We start from the raw sequence: 27,080 nt of genomic DNA on the forward strand, positions 1-27,080 counted from the left end.
AAGTACCGCATTGTTTTCTTGTCGGTGCATTCACCATCTGACCCATAAAATGTAACGTATTCCCAAAGGTGAATGTATCCTTCAATGTATGTGAATGCATAAATTTGCTGAATGCCTTGTTTAAAAACACAAAAAAAAAAAAAACCCTGGGTAGCAGAGCATACTACTACATTTCTACTTGATGTATACACTGATCAGCCATAACTTTATGACCACTGATAGGTTAAAGTGGAATTTCAAGCAACAGCAAGTCCCACTTTTCCCCATCCTCTCCCCCCTCCTCTATTCCTTATGGAGGGTCTTTTTTTCCCCTGGGAGCGTGAGCCTATTTCTGACAGGTACTCAGTCATCAAGACGAGAAAAGTGAAAGTTTAAACCAATCCCCTCCCAACCTCCTGGGACATGTCACAAGTACCAGGAGAGGGAGGTAAAAGTACAAATGCCCAGCGTCTCTTGCTTGTGCACAGTGGGGAGCCCCCTGTGAAGCAACAAAGTCACAGCTTGCTTCCCACAAGCAAGATGGCATCGAGGACCTGAAGACCAGTGATGGTAGTGCTGGACTCTGGCACCTTTGTCTGTTTATTAGAAATTAACCACTACAGTATTTGTCAACAGCAAAAAGGGCCTACAATGGGCATGTGCGCATCAGAACTGGACGACAGAGCAATGAGAAGAGGTAGCCTAGTCGGATGAAATGCATTTTTCTCTTTCGTTCACTGACGCACAGCTTCAAGTCTTTAGACCATTGGGCTTATGCTCTTGCTCTCTAGGAGTAGGACTAGGCGGAAACCTTTTTGGTTACGCCCCAGGGGCAGTCCCAGGGGGTATACCATCACTTCCTGCTGTAGGACTTCCAATTTTTTCTGCCTAGTTCAGGAGTAAGGACCTGGCTCTCTGCTGGGATCTGTGGTCCTGGCATTTTTTCCTATTTGAGTGTAATTTTTGACTTTATTATTTTTGATCTTGTGTGAACTACAATCAACAGCCAGACTGGGCGACACACTGGATATTCTAGATCCTTACGGTCTTCCAGTCTGGCCTGCGAGTGCGACCCAACTACTAGCTCCGTGCTAAGTTGGCCGCGACGTAGTCCCACTGGACAGGGGTTGACCAGCGAGTGAAACACCTCACGAGGTCACATAGCACTGGTCACTTCCCGGTTCAGCACCCATGTTTTTGGTTTCCCCATAGACTTACTTTGGTGGCCATTTTCCTGTAGTCGGAGACAATGCTGAGGCTGTGGGGGGGGCCTCTAGTGTCAGGTCAGCGTTTCCTCTTTCCAGCAGTGTGGCAAATCGTTTTGGCGCTTTCCAGCTCAGGTGGTGAGTTTCTGGGAGTACACTATCCTTCCTTGCTGTATACAGCCCCGCGGGTGCGCTGCTTCTTGTAGCGGTGCAGGAGGGAGGGGGGGCCTCCTTTTTGAAAAAAAAAAAAATTTCTCCTCTCACCTTCCAGGACCGCAGCACATGAGAAATGAGAGGCTCCACCCTACAGGAAACAAAATCAGTTCACAGCTGTTAAAAGGCCCCACCCTTTCCCTTGTTCCTCAATATTGATTGTGTTTCTCCTACACCAAAACATTTTTTTTTTTTCTCTGGCCAGAAAACCTAGAGAGTCGGATGACACCCCTGTGAGGCCGGCTCAGGAACGCTGGTGAGTGCCACATTCTGCCTGCATGCCTTTTAGGCTTCTCACAGGTCGCCTCTTGTGGCACAGACAAGTCGGACCCACTGCTTGTTGCCCCACTCAGCAGCTCGGGTCTCCTTCTGTCCTCCCCTGCAAACAGTACCTTCAGTTGTGAGGGAAGTAATGGGTTTGGTGTACTTTGGGTACATACCAGTCCAGTTTCTGAGCCCAGGTATTTCCCTTAAGCGGACTTCCCTTTTCCCATCACTATGGAAGATGAATAGTAACTTAAAGGGGGCCTGCAAGGTGTCTGTCAGGCAGCCTCCTGTTAAATCATGCCCCTGAACAGAGTAGTCTTTAAGCCAGATGTACTTTGTTAATCAATAGTGTCTTTGCTACACAGAACAAGTCTTGGATTAGTCCTGTCAGTGGCCCTAAGAAGTGCTACAGACATGATAGACCACAATTGGTAGATTTAGACAGTCAATCTTGCTAACCTACTGATTTCACAGGTTTTCTGATTTCATCTTTAAATTCCACTCCAGATAGATCCTGCATCCGAAGCAGTGAAGGCAGAGACTTCGGAGGCACAAACCTGCTGATCAGCCTCTTGATCCAAGATATCTGCATCACTCCTAATGGAGTGGAGCTAAGACGCGCTGCAAGCCTGGCATTTTGCAGGAAGATCTTGCAGACAGTGGTCACACCCTAAGGTAGGCCTGTGGTTACTTTATTATCCTCTCATGTGTTGCCGTCCTGGAAGGCGAGAGCACAAAAATGTCCGTTAGACTTACCGGTAACGGTGTTTCTACGAACCTTCCAGCACGGCAGGCCTACTTCCAGCCCTGTTAAATGGGTGAGGAAAGAACCTAAGTGATTATACATCCCTTATGAATCAGTTGGAGATCTACTTTTTTTACAACTGGAAAGGGTGGGGCCTTTTAACAGCTATGAACTGATTGTGTTTCCTGTAGGGTGGAGCCTCTCATCATACAAACACCATTACCGGTAGGTCTAACGTATGGCTTTTTTTTCGAGCAGCAGTTCCGCTTAACCCTTTGTGGTCAGGGAGCCTGGGAAGCTTTTTTTTCACTACCCGATCCACTCCTGGAAGCTGCAGGACCCTCTGGGTCTATGGCCCTGCAAAGGAGACCTGGCAAGAAGCGTCCCCCACCTTCACCTGTATCTTCTGCTTCCTCAGATTCTGAGGTGGATTTGGCCACCGCCGGCAAGAGTCAGCCCACTGGGTCTGCGTCCACACACCCTGAGTGCTCTAATAGTGAGGATAAGTTGTGCTCTGCAGCCGTGTATGAAAAAGCGCTGGTGAACGCCCTGATTGTATCAGTGCGGGAAACTTTAAAGTCTCTGAAGTAGCTGGATTTTCCCCGTGAAACCGGTCAGGCGTCAGTTTGTATGGTCGGCTCATTATCCACCCCCATTTTTTAGCATTCCAGGAACTTTGGATGTACAGCAAACTCACACTAGATGGACTTTTGAAGCAATGATTGGAATCAGGAAAATCCGCTTCTCTGTGAACAAACGATGAGTATTGATTTTTACAACACTTATTTTCATCACTAAAGATGTGTCTTGTTCAAACTGCTGTGACAAGGGACTGAAACTTCCATGCTTTCTAATGAAATGAACAGCGAAACTGATAGTGCCAGGATCTGGAGGGGGAGTCATCCTTCTGAGCTGGTGGATGTTGATTCAAGGGCTACAGTATATTTGTGATGCATCCATGGATCTGGTTGAAGTATTGGTCAGCTGACCAAGCTTCTAAAAAGGTACTAACTGACCTTCCTTTTGTAGGTGACAGTTTTTTCGGTGCCTCTATGGAAGAGATCATTAGGGGCCTTACGGCAGGCAATAGTACTTTGCTTCCACAGGCTGCTAAGGGCAATGAACCTCGCCATAAGAGGGGTTCCTTCTTTTCGTCTCACAAGCGACCCTTTTGTCCCACAAGTGACCCTTTCGTCCATCTGGATCGCAGAAAAAGGGCTCGAGATCTACCCGTAACTTTGCAGGAGGCTCCAAGAGACCCTTGAATGTTAAGTCCAAAGCGGGCGCGTCTGATTTCCTGCAGACAATCCTTCCCCCAGCCTGAAGGGGCGATCTCACCAGCATCTGGGGTGGGGGGGCGTTTTTGTCTTTTTCTGGATCCGTGGACCTTGCTCATTCAGGACAAATGGGTCCACTAACTAATTGGGTTCAGTTACAAGATTGAGTTTCGGTCCTTGCCTCTGGCAAGGTTCTTTCCTTCTAACTTAAGCCTGTCTCCAGAGCGTCTACAGGGCCTCTACGAAGCAGTGCAGGACCCGATAGCTCAAGGAGTTATTGATCCAGTTTCCAGAGTCGGAACGTTTTCCAAGGTTTTTATTCAAACCTGTTTACAGTTCCCAGAAGGAAGGCAAGGTTTGTCCGATCTTGGATCTTAAGACTCTGATCACTTTTTTGCGGGTTCAGAAATTTTGGATGGAGTCCATCCGCACAGTAGTAGCTTTCCTTCATCAAGGAGATCTGATGTATTCTATCGATCTCAAGGACGATTACCTTTTAATATTCCATATATGTCGGGCATCAGCCTTTTCTTCCTTTTGCCGTGGGCGAGGAGCACTTTCAATTTGTGGCATTACCCTTTGGTCTCGCTTCAGCTCCTCGAGTGTTCACTGTTCACAAAGGTTTTGGCCCCAGTGTTTGCCTTGTTACGGAAGAAGGGGATCGCTCGCGATACTGGGTTACCTGGACGATCTGCTTCTGCGTGCAAAATCTTCTTCGGCCCTAATGGCCGACTTGGAGGTTACGGTTCGAACTCTGCAGAAGTTCGGGTGGACACTGAATTTTCAGAAATCGGCACGGTCTCCGTCCACAAAGCTGGACTACTTGGGTCTGACGCTGGATTCAGCATCAGCCCGGATGTTTCTTCCTCAGACTGCTGAAGCTACAGGAGGCTGTTCGGCTCCTGTTGTCCAGCCATCGATCGTCTCTCAGAACTTGCATGCAAGTACTGGATCTGATGGTTCCCACCTTCAAGGTGGTTCTGTTTGCGCAGTTCCACACCAGACCTTTGCAAAGAGAGATTCTGATCAAATGGAACAAGGATCCACTGTCATTGGACAATCTGATTCTGTTGAGTCGGGGTTCAAGGGAGTCTTTCAGAAGGTGGCTCCGCTCCCTGGCCCTACGTCCTGAGAAAATCTTTTCTTCCCCTGTATTGGACTGTAATCACCACGGATGCCAGTCTATCCAGATGGGGAGGTGTCTTGGGAGTTTGTTCGGCCCAAGGTGTCTGGACTCGGGAGGAGTCCAGGTTGTCGATAAACATCCTGGAAATTCGAGCGATCAGACTGTCTCAGTGGACTGATCTTTTGCAGGGACGCCCTGTGCGGATACAATCCGACAATGATACGACTGTGGCATAGGTCAGTCATCAAGGGGGCGCACAGAGTGCTGCCTGGGAAGTGGCCGGCATCTTGAGGTGGGCAGAACAATATGTTCCGGCCCTCTCTGCTGTGCACTTTCCGGGGGTGGAGAATTGGCAAGCGGCTTATCTCAGTTGGCAGGCATTGGATCCGGGAGAATGGTCTCTTCACCCGGAGGTATTCATCAACTGTGTGTTCGGTGCAGGGCCCCCGATGTGGACCTGATGGCTTCCCGTCTAACAGGAAGGTGCAGAGGTTCGTGTCAAGGTCTCAGGATCCTCTGGCCGATGCCGCAGAAGCTCTGGTGGCCCCTTGGGGTCAGTATCGCCTGATTTACGTCTTTCAATTCAACTTCTGTCGAGACAGAAGGAATTCGTCATTCTAGTGGCACCAGACTAGCCTCGCCGGTCCTGGTATGCAGGCCTGGCAAGGCTGGTAGCAGGCGTCCCTTGGAAACTTCATCTCAGGGACCAATCTTCCATCCTGCTTTGCGGTCGCTGACTTTAACAGCGTGGCTATTGAAAGCCGGGTGCTGAAAGACAGAGGGCTGTCGGAGTTGGGGATTCCTACGCTGTTGAAAGCTAGGAAATCTACTTCTAGGGAGGTTTATCATCGAGTTTGGAAGGCATACATTACTTGGTCTGAGTTGCGGGGAGTTTCTCCCTGCTCCTTTTTCTACAATTGGGTGTAGATTGTTTGGCTCTGGGCATTATCAAGGGCCAGATTTCCGCCTTGGCTATTTTTTCCAAAGGTCGTTGGTGGCGAAGTCCTTGGTTCACACTTTTGTGCAGGGAATTCGCCAACTGGCTCCTCCAGTGCGATCCCTGGTACCTCCGTGGGATCTCAATTTTTGGTTCTGTCGGTGCTTCAACATTTTCGATAAATTCCTCTGCTCACTTTGTCACAGAAGGTGGCTTTCTTAGTAGCTATTACTTCTGCACGTCGTGTTTCGGAGTTAACTGCATTGTCCTGTCGGTCACCTTGGTGATTCATAGGGACAAAGTGGTGTTACGACCCTGTCAGGCGTTCCTTCCTAAGGTTGTCTCTGGGTTTCTTTTGAATGAGGACATTGTGCTACTGTCCTTATGTCCTAAGCCTAAACATCCTAAGGAAATTTCCTTACATTCCTTGGATGTGCTAAGAGCGATTGGGGTATACCTGGCGGTGACTGAAGCGATTTAAGAAATCTGATTCTTTGTTCTTACGGATGGACCTCGTAAGGGGCAGGCCTCATCGGCTGCGACCATTTCCAAGTGGATCAGGCAGATAGTGGTGCAGGCCTACCTCATTAAGGGTCAGGTTCCTCCTCTCCCTGTTGAAGCTCATTCTATGAGGGTGCTTAGTGCCTCATGGGCCTTCTCTCATCAGGCATTAGTGGTTCAAGTGTGCAAGGCGGCTACTTGGCTGTCTGTACACACATTCACAAAATTTTATAAAGTGGATGTACTTGCATCTTCGGATGCGCTGTTTGGCTGCAAAGTTTTTCAGGCTGCGGTTGCTGAGGCTTCCGCTTCTTGAGGGTGAATCCTTTTTCTGGTGGTGAGCTCCAGTTCCTAGTTGAGCTCCTGTTGTTGCCTGGTTGGCTATGTTTAGACTTGTTGGGAATTCTGTGTTTGCTGTGTGTTTTTTCCCCTCACCCCCTTATGTTGCACTGCTTTGGGACATCCCAATGGTCTGAAGACTTGAAGCTGTCTGTCGGTGAACGAATGAGAAAATTGCATTTTTGTCTTACCGTAAAATCCTTTTCTCTGAGGTTCATTGACAGACACAGCACCTGCCCTCTTTTGGGGTTATTTGTTCTGGCACTGCTTGTTACAAACTGGAAGTCCTACAGCAGGAAGTGGTGGTATACCCTCTGGGACTGCCCCAGGGGCGTAACCAAAAAGGTTTCCGCCTACTCCTAGAGAGCAAGAGCATAAGCCCAATGGTCTGAAGACTTGAAGCTGTTTGTCAATGTAAAAAAAAAAAAAACTGGATGATGGCACCGGGATGCCATTTTGGAACAAGGCCTGCAGAACCAGTGTGATACTTTTGGACAATGTTCTGCTGGGAAACGTGTCCTACCTATTTCAAGTGAATATTACTTGACGTGTACCCTCTACCTCAACAGTGTTGCTGACCAAGTACACCCCTTCTGGAAACTGTGTTGCCTGATGCCAGTGGCCTCTTTCAGAAGCATAATGTGCCCTGCCGCACTACAAAAATTTAGGAGTTGATTTGGTCTCTAAATTCTTCAGATCTCAATCCATTTATCTGTTGGATGTGCTTGAAAAACAAGTCCAACCCATGGATGGCACCACCTTGCTACTTACAGGACTTAAGGATCTGCTACTGGTGGCTTGGGGCCAGATACCACAGCATACCTTCAGAGGTTTAGTGCCGTGCATGCTGTGATGGGTCACGGCTGTTTAGGTGGCAAAGAGGGGACCTACTCAATATTAAGTGGTCGTAAAGTTATGGCAGATTTATGTTCCATGTAGTAAATACATACTGCAGGAAATGGGCTAAATGCATTATGCCCATTTGTAATCTTTCTGTTTTGTATTCAAGATTTGACATCCGATCCATACATCATGGAGGAGGAAGATCCAGCAAAGAGTCAAGCTTTAGAGAGCTCTCTGTGGGAACTAGAGGTGAGATGACGATTTTTCTTCATTACCAGTTTTATTGGTTCTGCTACCTTCTGCCAGCCCCCATCTCGCTACAGAACACAGTAGTGACCTAGGGGCCAGCCTATTTAACCAGTGAGGGAGCAGTAATTGAACACTCTTAGAAGTGGGGATTGTGCAGATTCTTCAGCTGGTAGTCTGTTGCCTACAACGAATATAAGTGGCACAGGTAGTGGGGAGAGTATAAAATTACTTCTTTTGTAAGGGAAAACATTGATTTTAGCTAAATGATCACTTTAAGGTCAATCAGTACTGCAAAGTCGTCTGGCTCAGTTGGTATATGTTAACCAGTTCTGGGCTGGAAGGAATTGCCCCTTTAATGGCCAGGCCATTTTTTGCAATTCGGCACTGCGTTACTTTAATTTATTGCGCGGTCATGTGACGCTGTACCAAAATAAAATTGATGTCCTTTTTTTTTTTTTTTTTTCCCCCCCACAAATAGAGATTATTTTTTTTTTGGTATTTGACAGGGTTCGTACGGTCATGAAAATCCTGGAAAAGTCATGGGATTTTGACATGACACTTTCCAGGCCTGGAAAACTCCTGAAAAATTACTAAACTTACTAAGTTTTGGAAAAGTCATGGAAAAGTGTTGTGCAACTATTTAATTTTGTCTCTGGGCCCCCTGTATTCTGTGGGAGCGGGGACAGTAAGTGGACTATTTTCTGTTTCGGGTTTAGGCGGATGAATCAGCCGCAGCGCTGAAGCCTGGTCACTGGTCTCTTCAATATGATTAGACCGTGACAGGCTGGGAACTCTGCGGTGGATTGATCCGCTGAAACTGAGAAATTGTGCATTCACTGTCCCGCTCTCAGGGACGTACCAGCGGGGGGCGTGCACTGGCGGGTGTCAGGCCGACTGCTTCTCTCCTGTACTGTGGTATGTGCTATGGAATAGCTTTTTCACCCGTGCTCCCAGCTGTGGCAGTGGTGCTTCCATCTCATCCACTGTAAAACAAGGGACCATTTTGAGTCGCACTGTATCCAGAAACGAAACCCTAACTGCAGAGGTACTGTACACTACAAAGATTGTCATTTATTTTAGTGAAAATATGCTGGGTGTGACATGGATTTTCTTCTTATTTAACATGTATACATAGACATTTCATGAAACTTAAGGTCATGAATATTTACGTGAAGTCATGGAAAAGTCATGGAATTTTCTTGGTAAAAATGTGTATGAACCCTGTATTTGATCACCTGTGCGATTTTTAGATTTTTTTTTTTTTTGCGCTATAGACAATTCTGAAAAAAATAAAACATTTTTTACATTCTGCTTTATACGATTTCCAAAAAAAAATTTAAAAAATGTAAAAAATTAGCGAGGTGTATCCCGGGGAACTATAGGCTGGTCAGCCTAACATCTGTAGTCTGTAAGATCTTGGAGGGGATGTTAAGGGACCACATACAAGACTCTAGTAATGAAAACTGTATTATTAGTAGTAATCAGCATGGATTCATGAAAAATCGTTCTTGCCAAACCAATCTAGCTGCCACCTAGATAAAGGAAAGCCTGTGGATGTGGTGTATCTGGACTTTGCAAAGGCCTTTGACACCGTTCCCCACAAACGCTTACTGTACAAACTAAGGAAGGTAGGTATGGACCATAAGGTGAGTACCTGGATAGAGAACTGGCTCCAGGGGAGAGTCCAGAGGGTGATGATTAATGGGGAGTACTCGGATTGGGCGGATGTGGAAAGTGGGGTCCCCCAGGGTTCGGTCCTGGGACCAATCCTGTTCATAAATGATCTAGAGGAGGGGATATCTAGTACAATCTCAGTATTTGCAGATGATACTAAACTAGGCATGCCAATATCTTCTATGCAGGATGTGGAAACCTTACAAGCGGACCTCAACAAAATAACGGGGTGGGCAAATACATGGCAGATGAGGTTTAATGTTGAAAAATGTAAAGTAATGCACTTGGAGGCCAAAAACCAGAAAGCAAGCTACTCACTAGGGGGGGAACCTCTGGGTGAGTCTAGGATGGAAAAAGACTTGGGGGTACTGGTAGACAACAGGCTTGGCAGTGGCATGCAATGCCAAGCCGCTGCAAGTAAAGCCAACAGAATACTGGGATGTATAAAAAAGGGGATTCACTCCAGAAATAGATTATTCTTCCACTCTACAAGACTCTGGTCCGGCCACATCTGGAGTATGCTGTCCAGTTCTGGGCACCGGTCCTCAGGAAGGATGTGCTGGAACTGGAAAGAGTCCAGAGAAGGGCAAAAAAAATAATTAGGGGAATGGAGGACATCAGCTAGGAGGAAAGACTACAAGCACTGAACCTATTCTCTCTGGAGAAGAGAAGATTGAGGGGGGATATGATATCAATGTACAAATACTGTACTGGCGACCCTGGCATAAGGAACAAACTATTCAGAGTAAGGGAATACAATAAGACACGTGGCCACTCACTAAAACTAGAGGAAAGGCGTTTTAACCTTTAAAATGCGTAAGGGGTTCTTCACTGTGAGAGCGGTAAGGATGTGGAATTCTCTTCCACAAGCAGTCGTATCAGCAGGGAGCATTGATAGTTTCAAAAAAACTGTTAGATGGACACCTTAGAGACCACAACATACAGGGGTATACAATGTACGGTTAAAAGCAAACACACACACACACACATCATAGGTTGAACTGGATGTACTGTTGTCTTTTTTCAACCTCACTAACTATGAAACTATGTAAAAATCTAATTTTTTCATCCTTTCAGGCCAATTTTTATTCTGCTACATATTTTTGGTAAATATTGGTTTGTGCAAAGGTTATCGCACCTAGAAACTAGGGGAAAGATTTGTAATTTTTTATTTTTATTTATTTTTGCTAGTAATGGCGGCGATCTGTGATTTTTTTTATTTTTTTTTTCTCCCTCCCGGGACTGCGACACTGTGGTGGACAGATCAGACCCCTTACTGACATTTTTGACACTTTTGGGGGGACCAGTGACATTACTACAGTAATCAGTGTTAAAAATATGCACTGTTACTGTAATAATGACATTGACAGAGAATGGGTTAACCTAGTGGTCGATCAAGGCGTTAAATGAAAGCCTAGGGAAGTGATTACTAACTGGGGGGGGTCTGGCTTTTGAAATTACCATAGAGACCTGTGATCCTATATAGAAGGATCACAACAGCTGCCCATTCTTCTCTCTCAACAGGGAGCGATTGCGGGTGGCCGGCAGCAATCGTGGCCGCCGGCCCCGTGCATCGGCATCCCCGCTGCCTAGTGGGTGTGGCGCTCGCCCCCCCCCCCCCCCCCCAGCACTAGGCACGCAACCGACGTACCCCTACAGTAGATCTGCAGCAGGCGGTCCGGAACTGGTTAATAAAAACCTTATAAATTTAGCTCAAAACCCGGAAATATGTAAATCCTTCTTTGCAGTGGGGTTGCACCCACACTGGGAGGGTCAACTGCTTTGTTGATCTAGGGAGGAGTAGAAGGGATTTTACTTTCCTGATCCTCTGCGCCCATGCTCTGGTGGTAGACTACCCTTGGTGTCCTCATGCCCAATACAGAGCTATAAACCCTGCATTGGCCTTGATGTCAGGACCTTAGACTGGTGGAACATGAGGGAGAAGTCACTGCGAGGCCTCGTCTAGCAGCGCGGAGGATTGAAAAAATAGATCCATACATTTTCCATTTCCTTGAGTTGGTCTTTTTTTTTTTTTTTTTTTATTCAAGTATTTTATTTTATTGAATAATGCAAGTGAGTAACAAAGTTTGACATACAGAATAATGCAAGGTAATGTAAACAAAGCTTGGTAACAGAGCATGACCAATAACTGTAACTACAGCAAATTGTGAGGGTTAGTAGACTAGGGGCGGTAAAATGGGCGGTCATGAGAGAGTAGTGATTGGCATCGCCAACCCACCGGCACCCCATATAGGGAGCACACTGTGTCTAGGTGGGGAGGCAAAACCAACCAATTGTTAAACTAAAAGGGAACAGTACCCAAGTCTACCGTATTGTCTGGGAAGAGGCAAGGGGATGAGAGGAACCTCACAGGTATCTACCAAACAGGAAAAACATGGGCTACAGTCAGCCAGAATGAGGGAACAAGTCGAACGGGTTACCTGTAAACTGTAGTTAAAATGACAAGGTAGAACAAACCCAGACGTTGTCGGTGCTACAACATATGTATGCAAAGGAAGGAAGCAGGGCGAAGGGGTAACAAGAGGGGACAAGGATAAAAGGGAAAGTGAGTTGGTCTTTAAACTACGCAGTTTCCTGTGTCATTTGTCTGCAGTTCTGCCATTGACCTAGTAGGTAACCCAGAAAACAGAGCGAAACCAGCACGGAGCAGAATGATCTTCCAGGCTGTGATGTGTAACTGTATTAATTACAGGAGTAGCTAAACTGTTACAAATGATTTGGCAAGTATAACATTAAAAAATATATATGGGTGTATAGTTGGTTATGTCTTCAGTGGCTAGGGGCTACCATGTACCTTACACCACAGGCTCTTATTGTTTTACAATAAACAATACAAAGTAGGATAGGGGTATTAACCGGTTGCCGACCGCCGCACGACTATATATGGCGGCGGTCCGCCCCGGCCAGGCAAAGTGACGTATATATACGTCACTAGCCTGTCACTTGCTTGGGAGCCAATAGCTCCCGTCCCCGCTCGTTCCCCAGCAAGTCCGTGCGTGTGACCGGCAGACCGCCTGTCATTCTCCCCTGTGTAGAAATGGTGATCATACGGTTCTACTATGTAGGACCGTTGATCACTGTTCCTACACCAGTAGCCATGTCCAGTCAGTTAGAAGCACGCCACTAGGGACACACTTAACCCCTCCTTCCCCAATAAAGTTAACCCCTTCCCTGCCAGTGTCATTTTGCAGTAACAGTGCATATGTATAGCACTGATTACTGCAGTAATGTCACTGGTAACCCCAAAAGTGTCAATGTCAGTCAAGGGTCCGATCTGTCCGTCGCAGTACCGCAAAAAAATCGCAGATCGCCGCCATTACACGTTAAAAAAAAAAAACACCAAAAATGACAAAAATCTTTCCCTTAGTTAGTAAACGCAATAACTTTTGAGCAAACCAATCAAAATACATTTTTTTTTTTTTTTTTTTACCAAACATATGTAGCAGAAAACAAATTGGCCAAAAATGTTAAAAAATTTTGATTTTTACATTTTTTTTTTTTGGGGGGGAATTTCATATTAAAGAATGTGAAAAATATTATTGTTTTTGCAAAATTTACGCTTTTTTTTTTTTTTTTTTGTTTATAGCGCATGATCAAAAAATTGCACAGATGATCAAATACCACCAAAAGAAAGCTCTGTTTGTGGGAAAAAAAGACGTCAAATTCGTTTAGGTACAGCGTTGCACAACCGCGCAATTGTCCGTTAAAGTCACGCAGTAAAAAATCGCAAAAAACCCCCTGGTCAGGAAGAGGGTAAAATCTTCCGGGGCTTCTTATTCCCCTGGGATACTAGCACCAGACTTCTTATTTGTACTTAGCGGCTGTTAGTGGACATTGGGACTTTGCAATATATCTGATCTTATCTGTGCAATGTTTATTCACTATTTATTATCTATATCTGGTACGTTAAGGGATATTTATCTGCTCTCCAATCTGACACTTAAGCACTTTATTTATTCACTTCGTTTTACATGCTCAGCATTTCACATGATCTTTTGTTTTTAATATATTTATTTACAGAATTGTAATTCACAAATCTGGTACACTGAGCACTTAGCACTTTAAGCTGAGCTTATATTTTCAATATATCACACAGCATATATTTATAATTGTCACTGAGCAATTTATATTTATATTTCTATTGTATTCCAAGTCGTGTGTGTGTATGTGTGTGTGTATGTATATGTATATGTGTATATATATATATATATATATAATGTATATGTTGTTTTTGGTGATATATTTCTAACACCATTGCAGTGTGTAAAAACAATCACATCAGAAGTATACCCTATTAATACCCATATCCTATATCTTCTCACTCCGGTGCAAAGTATTTTAGGGAGGCTGCAAACTTCAGGTTTGTTTAATATATAAAGTTCTTTTGGGAACTTTTCCATATCTGCGCGGGATTACCATACTAATTTAAACAATACAAAGTGTTTTAGATATCCCTTTATCTGTAATGTTACTTATTTTTGGTAGAGCCGCCCATGTGCAAAGCCTGCTAGGGATGCACTGTGGTAGATTTAAAAAAAGGAAATATGAATTTATTTTACTTTAAATAGGCGGGCTGCTGTTCGGGGGCATCTCCTGCAATTTACCTTTTTTAATGGTTTCAAATCTTGCAAAAAGTGAATTTTGGCAAGGTTGGCTGTTTTCATGTCTGGGGAGTTTAGAAATGTTTTGTGTAATTGGGAGGAAAAGCTGTTTTCTGAATGCTGCTGGGATACTTTTGCAAAGCACAGAACCATTTTCTTGTCAGTACCTGAAAATCCTATTCAACCAAAATATACTTATGTTGCAAGAAATATTTAGGATGGAAATGGTCATTTTGCTCAGTAGATCTTTTTTTGTGTTCAGCATGCTGTGGAACTTGATTGCATAAGTGTAGTTTTTAATGTGCCTCAATCCATTAATGTTTTTCCTGTGTTTTTTTAATTGTAGGCTCTACAGAATCACTATTACCCAGATGTTGTTAGAGCTGCCAATGTCATTAGTCGTTCCTTGTCCACACAAGAAAGTGAAATTTCTGAGCTGCTTGAGTTATCTTCCTATGAGGTGAGGAAGTGACAGGTTGTTTGTCATCTTTATACTTTTTAAATTACACAACTCATATATAATTTTTTTTTTTTAATTTAGCTTGCAAATGCTAGTCTAAAGAGCAGTCTGCAGAGCAAGTATTTACAAAGATTTCATCAACCTTGGTGCAAACAGTTATTTAAGCTGCAGCCAGCACATACCTCTAAATGCTCTTCTTACTCCCAGACTGGATATGGAGGCTACCTTTTAAAGAGGATGTGAACTCTGGAAGTTGTGCCAAATTACCAAGTACTAGTCACTTGTTTTAACTAAAAGCTCTCACTCTGCAACTGATCGCTCTCTTATCGTTCATTGACGGACGCAGTCCTCTGATATCAGTAGGGTAATACCGCCCCCTACAGGAGTAGGACACTAAGCAGAAAGAATTTCTGGCTACGCCTATGGGCAGTTCCTGGAGGTATATCCTCTATTCTGCATAGGATGTCAGTTTTAATCCGCCTAGTCAGGAGTAAGGACCTCGTTTCCTTGCTGGGATCTTTGGTCCTGGCGTGTAAGTAATTTTTTTTATGTAGATTTTCTTTCGCTAGTCTTTCTTTCTCCGGAATATTTTTCCTGTGAAATCTTCAAGCAATTATGCCGGGCTGGGCGACAGACTGGACCCCCTGTATCCAGTGGTCACCCCTGAATCCAGTGGTCACCCCTGTCTGGCCAACGAGCACGTGCAGGCCTTAGCTCCACTCTGGGTCGACCGCAACATAGTCCCACTGGACGGGGACTGGCCCTGCGAGTTAAACGTCTTGCCAGGACGCACACGACAGGGTCTAGGCTTATGTCGCAGCATTTCTATTTGGCCGACAGCCCCCCTATGGTGGAGTGGGGTCCTGTCACAAGATGGCGCCCGCCTGTGTTCCCGGTATGGTGAGTAAACCTCCCCCACCTGGCCCTCTCTGGGATGGCCGGACTCTCACACTCCTGGGTTTCCCTCTGTCCTGTTGTGACCCCCCCCCCCTCCCGCGTGGGGGACTGTTTCAGGCCTACCTGAGGCTGGGGCCAGGTGTGCAGGCCGCATGGGGGGCCGGGGGATGCGCCGTTTGCGGTGCCCGGTCGATAGTGTGGGCCTCGGTCGGGCCCTCCAGGGCTGGATGAGGTAGTAGGGCTGGCCGGGGGGGGGGGGTCCTATTGCCATTAGGGGCCGACATTTTTTTGGAACCTTGTCTGCAGTTATGGCGGCGGCCATCTTTGGGGGGGTGGTTTTTCGGCCATTTTGCGGTGGATTTTTTGCTGGGAAGACCCCTGGGTGTTCCTGGAGGCGTTTTTTTCGGGGGAGGAGCCCCTCTCTTCAGCCCGGGAAGCTTCCTAGGCTCAGATTTCTTTTCATGAGCCACCGCTGACACGTGCAGACCTCCTGAAGGTTGCAGCATTCCAAGGACAGTGAGTCGCTGGGGGCTTATTCTCTCTGCGGGGGTCTGCAGCGCGGGCCTGACCGCCGGGGGGCGCTGTGTGGGGACGTTCCCTTTTCGTACACGCACAATAAAAAAAATTTCTGTCATTTTTCTCAGTTTGCTGGCGAGTCCTATTAGTGCAACATGAACCCCTCAGACCATGTTTCCTCACCTGATCCCCTCACGGAGGCTGCAGGGCCCTCCGGGTCACAACTGTCCACAGATGCGATTTCAGCAGTCCTGGAAGCTTTTGTGTCCCGGGTAGAGGTGGCCTTTAGAGGGCAGGGTGCGCAGAAACGACCCCCTCCTACCCCTGTCTCCTCTGATGTCTCGGACTCTGAGTCTAACCCAGACGCAGGTACCCCGGCCGGGTCTGGTACCCTGCGCCGTGCCTCCTCTGATAGTGAGAATGAGCTGCGAATGGACGCACTTGTTGTTTCAGTGTGTGAAACCATTAAAATTGGAGGATGCGGCTGTCGTCGCCCCTGGGGTGCGGGTTGCCTTCGGCACCTATAAGCCTCAAAGGGTGGAAAAGTCTTTCCCCTTCCCCATTTATTTTGCTGGCCTGCTCGGCAAAGAATGGGAGCGCCGGACACTTTCCCCCGGGGTGTCTAGGCGGTTTAACAGACGCTACCCTTTTGAGGAGTCTCTGGTAAAGTGGTCGGTTCCACCTAAGATGGATCCCTCGGTCTCCAGACTTAACAAGGATACCGTGATTCCGGTAGAACTGTCCTTTAAGGAAAGGCGGAAGGCTGTGGCCCGCAACGTATGCTATGGCGGGGACTGCACTACAGCCTGCCTTTGCTTCAGCCCTTGTCACCCAAACGGTGAGAAGCTGCTACGCCGTGACGTGGAAGGCCAGCCTGTCCCTCCTGAATTTGGGGAACTGTTGGACCAGATGGTGCAGGCGCTGCAGTATGCTTGCGATGCTGCGCTGGACGTTGCTTCCCTTTTGGGTCGCCTGTCGTTTTCAGGGGTGGTCATGAGGCGTATGCTCTGGCTGAAGTGTTCAGGCTTCTAAGAAGGCCTTGACGGAACTCCCCTTTCAGGGGGACCGTCTATTTGGGGCAACCATGGGCGACATTATTAAAGGTGTTACAGGGGGTAAGTAGAGTACCTTTCTTCTGCAGGCTTCCAGGGATAGGGACTCTCGCCGTAGGCGGGTCCGTCCTTTTTGGCTCACAGAAAGCATTCTTGTTGGGGGCAGCCGATTAAAGCTAAGCCCTTCAAGGTTCCCTCGGGTGCTTCCAAGCGTCCCTGGTCTGGGACACAGAAGTGCGGTTCCGCCAGACCTGCGGACAAGGCCCCGTTGGCCTGAAGGTGGGCCCTCACCTGTGACTGGGGTGGGGGGATGCCTTTGCCAGTTCTCGGACTTGTGGCTGGCCCGGATCCCAGACAAATGGGGACGGGAGGTTGTGTGGTCCGGATTCAAGATCCGGTTTTGATCCGTTCCTCCGACCAGGTTTTTTCTCTGCCAGTGTCCGCCTATCCCCGGATCGCTTGCGAGCGCTCTATGGGGCAGTGCAGGATTTGCTACAGCAAGGAGTGAATAGTGTCTGTTCTGCACGCGGAATGCTTTCACGGGTTTTATTCCAACCTGCCCACGGTTCCCAAGAAGGAGGGCAAGGCGCGGCCGATCCTGGACCTAAGGCACTGAATGTGTTCGTGCGTGCTCAAAAGTTCAAGATGGAAAGTATTCACACGGTGGTGGCCTCCCTACGTCAGGGGGACTTCCTGGCCTCAATAGACATCAAGGATGCCTACCTTTACATTCCAATCTGTCCTGCTCACCAACGGTTTCTCCGTTTTTTGCCATGGGAGAGGATCCCTATCAGTTTGTGGCGTTACCCTTTGGTTTCTCCTCCGCTCTTCACGAAGGTGTTGGCCCCGGTCCTGCCGCTGTTGCGACAGCGGGGTATACCGGCTTTGGGTTACCTGGACAATCTGATTCTCCGTGCGGAGTCCCCCGCGTTGCTGACGGGAAACTTGGGGGTCACCATGAGTACTCTGGAGGAGTTCGGCTAGATCGTGAACCTTTAAAAGTCTCTGACCCTTTCCATGAGATTGGTCTATCTTCGCCTGACCTTGGACTCATCCTCTGCCAAGGTGTTTCTTCCTCCGGGAAAAACTCCAGAAGATCCAGTCAGGATGTTCGTTTGTTGATGTCCAATGACCGGCCGTCCCTTCAGACCTGTATGAGAGTACTGGGACTGATGGTGTCCTCCTTGGCGTCCTAATCGCTCAGTTCCACACAAAGGGTTCTCCAAAAGGAAATTCTTCTGAAGTGGAACAAACACCCAAATTCTCTGGATTTTTGGATTCGGTTAAGCCACAGGACCAGAGAGTCCCTGGTCTGGTGGCTTCGGGTGGCTGGCTGGGACCTAGAGGAATCTTGATTGCCAATTGATGTCCTGGAGCTGAGGGCGATCCGGCTTTGCCTGACGCACTGGACTGACCATCTGGAGGGTTGTCCAGTGTGCATTCAATCGGGCAATGCCACGGCCGTGGCTTACGTCAATCACCAAGGGGGCACCAAGAGTGTCCTTACAGCCCTGGAAGTGGCAGACATACTGCGTTGGGTGGAGCGCCATGTTCCAGCTCTCTCCGCGGTCCACATTCCGGGAGTGGAAAATTGGCAGGCGGATTACCTCAGCCACCAAGCCTTGGATGCAGGGGAGTGGTCCATGCATCTGGAGGGGTTTCAGCAGTTGTGCCTTCGCTGCGGCACTCTGGACGTGCATCTGTTGGCCTCTCGAATCAACAGGAAGGTACAGAAGTTTGTGGCCCGCTCCCGGGACCCTCTTGCAGACGCGCTGATGTATGCTTTTCCTCCTCTGAAGTTGCTGCCAAGACTTCTTCGTAGGATAGAGGCGGAAGGGATTCCGGTCATTCTTGTGGCTCCGAACTGGCCTTGTCGCGCTTGGTACACCAACCTGGTCAGGCTTGTCGCAGATGCCCCGTGGAGACTCCCTCTCAGGGAGGATCTGCTGTCTCAGGGGCCAATCTTCCATCCTGCTTTACAGTCGCTGGCTTTGACGGCTTGGCTGTTGAAAGCCAGGTGCTGAAGGACAGAGGCTTATCTGCTTTAGTGATTCCCACTCTGCTAAAAGCGAGGAAGGCGACTTCCAGGAAGATTTATCATCGTACTTGGAAGTCGTACATTGCCTGGTGTGAGTCCCTTGGGAGCCACCCTTGCTCCTATTCAGTGGCTCGAATCTTGGCTTTCCTTCAACGGGGAGTTGACCAAAGTTGGCCTTGAGTACTAACAAGGGTCAGGTCTAGGCCTTGGCTATTTTCTTCCAGAGGCCATTGGCCGCCCATTCCCTGGTGCGTAGTTTCATCCAGGGGGTGCGACACTTGGTACCTCCGTTGCGACCTCCGCTGCCGCCATGGGATCTTAATTTGGTGCTGTTGGTTCTCCAGAGGCCTCCCTTTGAGGATATTCGGGAGGTCCCCCTGCTTACCTTGTCTCAGAAGGTGGCCTTCTTGGGGGCTATCACTTCTGCGCGCAGGGTGTCGGAACTGGCGGCGCTGTCCTGTCGTTCTCCCTATCTGGTGGTTTACAAAGACAAGGTGGTACTTCGGCCAGACCCATCTTTCCTGCCGAATATGGTTTCCAGTTTTCACCTGAATGAGGACATCGGGTTACCTCCTTTTTATGCTCTTAAGCCTAAACATCCTAAGGAATTTTCTCTGCATACCCTGGATGTTAGGGGGATCAGGTTGTATTTGGCGTCTACCGAGTCTTTCCGCAGGTCTGACTCGCTCTTTGTGTTCACGGATGCCCGAAGAAAGGGCTGCCTGCGTCTGCTGCGACTATTTCCAGATGGATCAGACACAGTGGTGCTGGCTTATTCCATTAAGGGTCAGGTTCCACCTTTCCCTGTCAAGGCGCACTCTACTTGGGCGCATAGTGCTTCATGGGCTTTTCCCCATCAGGCGTCTGTGCTTCAGGTGTGCAAGGCGGCGACTGTTCACACCTTTACAAAATTTTATAAGGTGGATGTGATGGTATCTGCGGATGCTACCTTTAGCCGCAAGGTTTTGCAGGCTGCGGTTTAGGGGGCCCCTTGGCCTTCCTTGAGGGTGTTTTTTTTCGATTTGTTTTCAGGTGGACCTCATCTGGTGGTTCTGAGTTGCCTGGTTGGCCTTGTACTGTTTTTTTTTTCTTTGTTCTGCTGTTCCCACCCCTCATTTTGGTACTGCTTTGGGATATCCCTACTGATGTCATCAGAGGACTGAGTCAGTCAATAAACGATGGAGAAAACTGGACTTTTGACTTGCCTTAAAATCATTTTCTCTTAGGTTCATTGACAGATGAAGTGCCTGCCCCTCTAGTTCTTTGAGTGGGTTGGTGTGCTTTTCTCTGACACTGCTTTGATACTAAACTGACATCCTATGCAGGAGAGAGGGTATACCCCCAGGGACTGCCAATAGGCATAGCCAGAAATTCTTTCTGCCCTAGTGTCCTACTCCTGTAGGGGCGGTATTACCCTAGTGATATCATCAGAGAACTGCATCCGTCAATGAACCTAAGAGAGAAGGATTTTACTGTAAGTCAAAAATCCAGTTTTTCCCTTTTTTTTACAGGTTTCACTGTCTGTGTGGAGGTGGCCATCTTTATACAGACGGGGACTTTGTTTCTTTGTCAGATCTGTCCCTTGATGATTGGCAATCTGATAACTAGTAGGGGGGATATTCAAAAATTAACAGGAGAGGTTTACAAAGCACAGCTCTACAGACTAAAGCAAAAGCAGGCAAATTCATACAGTGCAGTTTTTTCTTTCTATGCATTGTGGTAATGACACCATCCTATCGCACTCTAAATCTTGCACAGCTATGAGGCTCAGTGCTTAGGCACACGCACATACTAGAAAGTGCAGGAATTTCAGAAGTTAAGTAGATTTAGAGAACATAGCAGATATTTACTTTGAGTACATATCCACTTTAGGAGCTTCAAGAAAATATGTACATGTAAATAATATATTCTGTTTTGTTCTCCAAACTAGTATTGACCACTAGGCCTGACAGCTCAGATTTTTTGAAGACTCTTAGTACAATGTTTTCTCCATAGGATGTTTTTACAGTTCCTGCAAATATATGGCAAATATTATTTTTGTATTCTTTTGTTGTATTAAAAAAAGAAACTAAATCGGATTCAATTTTTTTTTTTATATAGTTATTTGAAAAGCAGGCGAAGAAGCGCTTTGGGTCTGTGCCACTGGAATTTGAACCTGTTCGAGGACTTTTAGGCAGAAAACAAGATATCACAGCTGAACACTTTTCCATATAGAGTAGAGTTCTGGGCCAAAATAAGTACACAAATCGTATAATGGTTGTATTTGACTATTTTCCTCTATTGAGGCAGTCCTCTCCCAATGTAATCAGAGGTAATTTATTTTTTATTTTTGCACCATATGAGAAATTGGAACCATGTGGTCAAAGTGACAGTTCCCATATGTCTACTTGCTTGTATCCTCTGAAGACTCCCATCTTGTGTCCCATCGCAGCAGGGTCTAGAAATCATGTTACACAGTTGTATTCACGAATTTCTGGGTGGTCGTGTAGTTGCAAGCCTTATGCAAGGATACTCACCCTAACGGACAATACGGAAAGACTTAGGACAGTATTGATTTTATGTGCTTATTTTCAGTTTGTCTATGTATCGTTAAAACACAGTGCCATGTATGCAATAAATTTTTCATTTCTACAAATTGTGTTTTATATTGTAATTTTTATACAAGTATGTAAACCAAAAAAAGGAAATTACTACACAATCCATGCTATGTAAACCTGAAAACGGTCCAAGGCCCAGGATATACCCAATTTCCACTGCTGTTTCTCCAAGTGCTTGGTGCCTGAGCAGTAAGTTGCCACAACTGAGTGATGTCAAATGACTGTGCATTTCAGAGTTTTCTGATGGCTGTTTGAGGTAACAGGGTAGATGAGTACAGGCTGCTTAATAATGCTCTTGTTTGGAAAACTTGTTGCTTGGTTCACTTCTCACTTTCTCTGAAATGTAAGTTTATTGGCTCTTAGGCCTTAAAAAGTAGTTACCAGGTGTTTGGAATTTTATTTATGGTGGGGTATTGGGTTGTGCTTCAGAAATCTTGCTATGTGATGGACTATTCGTTGGCATGTTGCACTGCAGTAGGTTCAAAGCTGATGTTTAGGCATTTTCATTGCATAGTTGCATTGGTCCATATTGTAAGTATGCATAATCTCCCACCTTACTGATGCAAGTATTAGCCCCAAATCACTGTAGTAATTGCCGCCACTACTACATTTACAGCTACTGTAAAAGTAACAGATCATAAATATTAAAGCTTGAGTTTAGGTGTGATTTATATAGCATAATTACATTGGTTCAGCTTGGGCCAATGTAAGTATGCATATCTCGTACCTGACCGATGTCTGTGTAAGCGTCAAATCACTGTAATATTGACCACTTTTTCAGTGATTAGCAGTAAACTTTAGGGTTCAGTGCAAAGCAGCTGCCCATCTGCATAGAAACAGGAAGGTCACTGTGCACTGCCGCCACTGAGAAAGCAGTCACTGCCTCACCTCTCTGCGTCATCCAATCAGCAAAAGCCTTGTGTTCATTAAAATAAAAATTAAAATAAAATGCAAGACTTCCCTTCAGTGCCGATCAGGTGACCACCTATGGTTACTATGCAGAAGACCAGCTTCTGGGCACTGGACTTGAAAGACTGCTGTTAATCACTATAGTAGCTGCAACTACTACAGCTATTTGCAGCTTACACAGACATCAGTCAGATATGAAATAAGCATACTTACATTGGTCCAAGCTGAACCAACTTTGCTATATAAATATCTAAACTTCAGCTTTAATCTTTATGATCTGTTACTTTTACAGTTGTGAATAACATTGCATAGCAGTCTTCTTGATTTCAATATAGAAATGTTTTCTAGCTAAATTAATACACGTGGGATATACTTATAGTGCTCCTAAACACTAAAGGTTAGTTTTCTTTCGTTCACTGACAGACACAGCTCCATGTCTTCTTAGGCCATTGGGCTTACGCTGCTCTCTTCAGGAGTTGAACTGGGTGGAAACCATTTTGGCTACGCCGCTGAGGCAGTCCCAGGGGTATACCATCACTTCCTGCTATAGGACTTTAGTTTCTTCTGCCTGCGATCCTGGCATTCCTCCTTTTTTTTTAACCACTTGCCGACTGCCGCGCGACTATTTACTGCGGCAGTCTGGCTCTCCTGGGCAAACCAACGTAGGGCTACGTCACTCGCCCAGGAGCCTCTAGGGGGCGAGCTCCCGTGCAAATGGCAGCTCCGATGTCTGCCGGTCACTCGCGATCTCCCGCTGGAGAGGGAGAAAGGTAGGCGGCTAATGTAAACAAAGCCGCCTGTCATTCTCCCTGATGTAAGAACAGAGACTACACGATCCTGCTATGTAGGATCGTATGTCTCTGTTGTTACATCACAAGCCACGCCCCTTTACAGTTAGAAGCACGCCCCTAGGGACACACTTAACCCCTTGATCACTAATAGTTAACCCCTTCCCTGCCAGTGTCATTTTTACAGTAACAGTGCATATGTATTTCACTGGTACCCCCAAAAATGTTTTGGGGTCCGATCTGTCGGCCGCAATGTCGCAGTCCCGCAAAAAAAAAAATCACAGATCGCCGCCATTACTAGTTAAAAAAAAAAAAAAAAAAAGACAAATCTTTCCCTTAGTAAACACAATAACTTTTGCGCAAACCAATCAAAATACGCTTATTGCAAATTTTTTTTTTTTTTATTACCAAAAATTTGTAGCAGAAAACAAATTGGCCTAAAATGTTAAATTTTGATTTTTACATTTTTTTTTTTTTTTTTTTTGGGAATTTCATATAAAAAAATTTGAAAAATATTGTTTTTCAAACTTTACGCTCTTTTTTTTTTAATAGCGCAAAAAATGAAAATCGCACAGGTGATCAAATACCACCAAATGTTTGTGGGGAAAAAAAGGACGTCAATTTCATTTGAGTACAGCGTCGCACGACCGCTCAATTGTCCGTTAAAGTCAAGCAGTGCCGAATCGCAAAATAGGCACTGGTCTTTGAGCAGGAAAATCCTCCGGGGCTTAAGTAGTTAAATGGAATTTTTTTTCTTTTCTGTTCCTGTGTGAACTACAGTCAACAGCTGAGGAAATATGGGAGAGGTAAATGGCGCTGCCTGGAGGTGTCAAATGAATGATATTGTGAGCAAAGTAAAATACAAACACATAGAATGCCCAATGGAATGGAGTAAACTCAAAAGGTGTAATCTAATTGGGCATTCTATTTCCAAAATTCCCAATGAGAGTATTGGATAGAATGCACTATGGAGGTGAATAAATAAATATAGATGTTGGGAACTCAATAAATAGATGATAGATTTCAGAATCAATGCTCAATAAAAATATTGGGTAAATTTGAAAGCACAGAATCAATGCTCAATAAAAATATTGGGTAAATTTGAAAGCACAAAGCAAGTGAATGAATACATATGTTGGAAACTCAAATAGTGGTATGGGGGAATTGGATCTGATATCCCTGACAATGATGGGTCACAGTGTAATAATCTACAATAACAAGAATTCTTCAGATCCAAGGTTTCATCACATGGTATATAGAAACATTAAATTAATAACACAGTGGGAAGAGTCGGATCTGGTGATTCACAGTATAATAAACAATAATTTGCACAATTTCTTCAAGTAATAAATATAAAGTGCAAAAAAGTGACATGGTGCAAGGTAATTATAAATATCTGAAGTGGTGATGCCGCATGTAGCAAAAACAACTGAAGTGACCAAAATATAATAGCGTGAATCCCAAAAAGGGGTCAATATAAAAGCTAAAGTGATGAAGTGCTAATAAACCAAGTGGTGGGCTTATTCTTCTACAGAAGATATAAAATAACAAACCTCACACTTCCAAAAAATTGGTGTGAGGTTCTGACACAAGGTAGAAAACAAATAAATGATGTGAATGATGAGTAGAATTATAAAAAGTGACTGGTGCTGAGAAAGTCGCGATTGCAAATTAGAATCGCAAAGAATGAACAGTCCAATTCTCCAGATCGCATAAAAAAGGGATTTCTCTATCGCTCATTGACAGACGTAGTCCTCGGTGATACAGCACCTTCGGGTTATGTTGCCTCCACAGGAGTAGGACTAGACAGGAAATAAAATGCTCTGGCCACACCCTAGGGGCAGTCCCAGAGGGTATATCCTCTCTCTCTCTCTGCCTCAGCAAAACAGTTTTTTTCTGTCTAGTCAGGAGTAAGGACCTAGATACCTTGCTGGGATCTTCGGTCCTGGCAGGATTTTTTTCTTAGAAAAGATTTTTTAGACAGCTTTTTTTCTCCAGTGTTCCTGTGAGATCTTCAAGCAAGAAAGCTGAACTGGGCGACGGGCGGGATGTTGAGATCCAGTGGTCACCCCAGTTCAGCCTACGAGCGCGTGCAGGCCATAGCTCCGCGCTGGGTCGGCCGCGACATAGTCCCACTGGACGGGGACTGACCCTGCGAGTTAAACGTCTCGCTGAAACGCCAAAGACCATGAGTCACGGCGCCCGTATTGGTCGACAGCCCTCCTACCTCGGTGGAGAGGGGTACTGTCAGGAGTTGGCGCCCGCCTGGTTCCGGTATGGTGAGTAGTATGTTCCCCCTTTCCCCCTGACGGGTCTTGTGGTGAACGCGGGCCCCTCTCTGTAATGGTAAGGATGGGTTCCCCTCTATCCTATAACATGTCACAGATCCCCCTAATTGAGTGTGATTTTTGTGTACAAGAAGCCAGGAGGCTTGGTTTGGGAGCTGACCATCTAATTGTAAAGATGTGTAAATGATTGTAGTCAGTGGCAGTACTAGAACTTTACTGTGATAGTATAAGGTATCCTACCTGTCAGTAGCCACAGGGCGATGTCTATACATGTATACTGCATTCCAGATCATTCCTCCAGCTAAGCAGCGGACCGCATACGGCCGCTAGGGTCCGGTACCTCCGACCACGCTGACCACCATGAGGGTGAAGGGTTGTGAGGCCGAGATCCTTCTGCAGACATGCCGCTATTCTGTGCAGGCCGCCGCCATTGTCTGGTAGATCGCACGAGGCCGCCATTTTGGTGTAGCCTCGTGTCTCCAGCATGGGGGCGGCCATGTTTGAGGTGACTCAAACACCTCATGGAGCCAGGGGGAGGAGCCGCCTACCCCTATTGTTTATCAGATACTTCAGATACGGATTCGGAACTGGTCAATGCAGTTGCAGGTCCCTCTTAGGGGGCTGTTGTCTCAGGTAATATCTCCTCAGCAGTGAGGAGCACGTTTCTGCCTCCGCCATAGCACAAGAGTGGTGGATGCACTAATTGTGTCCGTCCGGGAAACCTTTAGTCTTGAGGTTACACCGGCAGAGGTAGCTGAGACTGAGATTCCTTTTTGGTACTTGTTAGCCTACCAAAAGGGCGAAGGATTTTCCTTTACCCAAATGGGGTCGTTTTGAAACGAACCCCTGTTATTTCCAAACGCATGGCTAGGTGCTATCCGTTTGAGGAATTCCTCTTTATAGGATAGACGGTACCACCTGCTGTCTTGCCACAGACTGTTAGGATAAAAAAGACCTCGTAACTAACGAGGACCTTCCTTTTCTGCTCATATAGAGTTGTTTGTTCCGCGAGGGCGGGCGATAAGGCGAAACCCTCCAAAGCCCCTTTAGAGGGGTTTCAAAGGGCGCTGGTCGGGTAAACAAAGAGTCCGGCTCAGCCAAGCCTGAAGAATATAGCCTGATGCGCCCCTACCCATCTCTGGGGTGGGGGGGGATGTCTTCACCGGTTTCTGGAGGACACAGGATCGAGTTTCGATCACTTCCACCGGTGCGATTCTGCCCTTCTAACATTGAACGGTTTCAGGGGTTCTATTCAAACCTATTCACAATGCCCAGGAAAGAGGGCAAGGTGCGTCCAAATCTGGACTTGGGAAGAAATAGAGTCCATCCGTACAGTGGTGGCCTCCCTGCATAAAAGAGGTTTCCTGGCGTCCATAGACATATAGGATGCCTATCTTTATATCCCCATCATCGCAGGACATCAGCGTTTTTTTTCACTTTCCCAAAGATCATCCCTGGTTCCCACCAGGAGACTGAACTATCTGGGCCTAAGGTTGGATACATCCTGGGCAAGAGAGTTTCTCCTTGCTGGGAAACTCCAGAAGGTTCAGTCAACGAT

The 27,080-nt window shown here is 46.3% G+C and overlaps 1 protein-coding gene across 1 annotated transcript in view; it reads left to right on the top strand.

The window, feature by feature from the left end:
* The window catches only part of NOC4L (nucleolar complex associated 4 homolog), a 63,402-nt gene extending 42,204 nt beyond the window's left edge, over positions 1-21,198 (top strand). Inside the window, exons 13-15 of the mRNA XM_082257686.1 lie at positions 7,599-7,681; positions 14,324-14,437; positions 21,041-21,198. Of these exons, the coding sequence (XP_082113812.1) occupies positions 7,599-7,681; positions 14,324-14,437; positions 21,041-21,154 (311 nt within the window). The 3' untranslated portion in view covers positions 21,155-21,198. The remainder of the gene's footprint in view (positions 1-7,598; positions 7,682-14,323; positions 14,438-21,040) is intronic.
* The last annotated feature ends 5,882 nt before the right edge of the window (positions 21,199-27,080 follow it).

The sequence above is a fragment of the Pelophylax lessonae genome (genome assembly GCF_965119305.1).
Source record: "Pelophylax lessonae genome assembly, chromosome: 1".
NCBI classification, from domain to species: domain Eukaryota; kingdom Metazoa; phylum Chordata; class Amphibia; order Anura; family Ranidae; genus Pelophylax; species Pelophylax lessonae.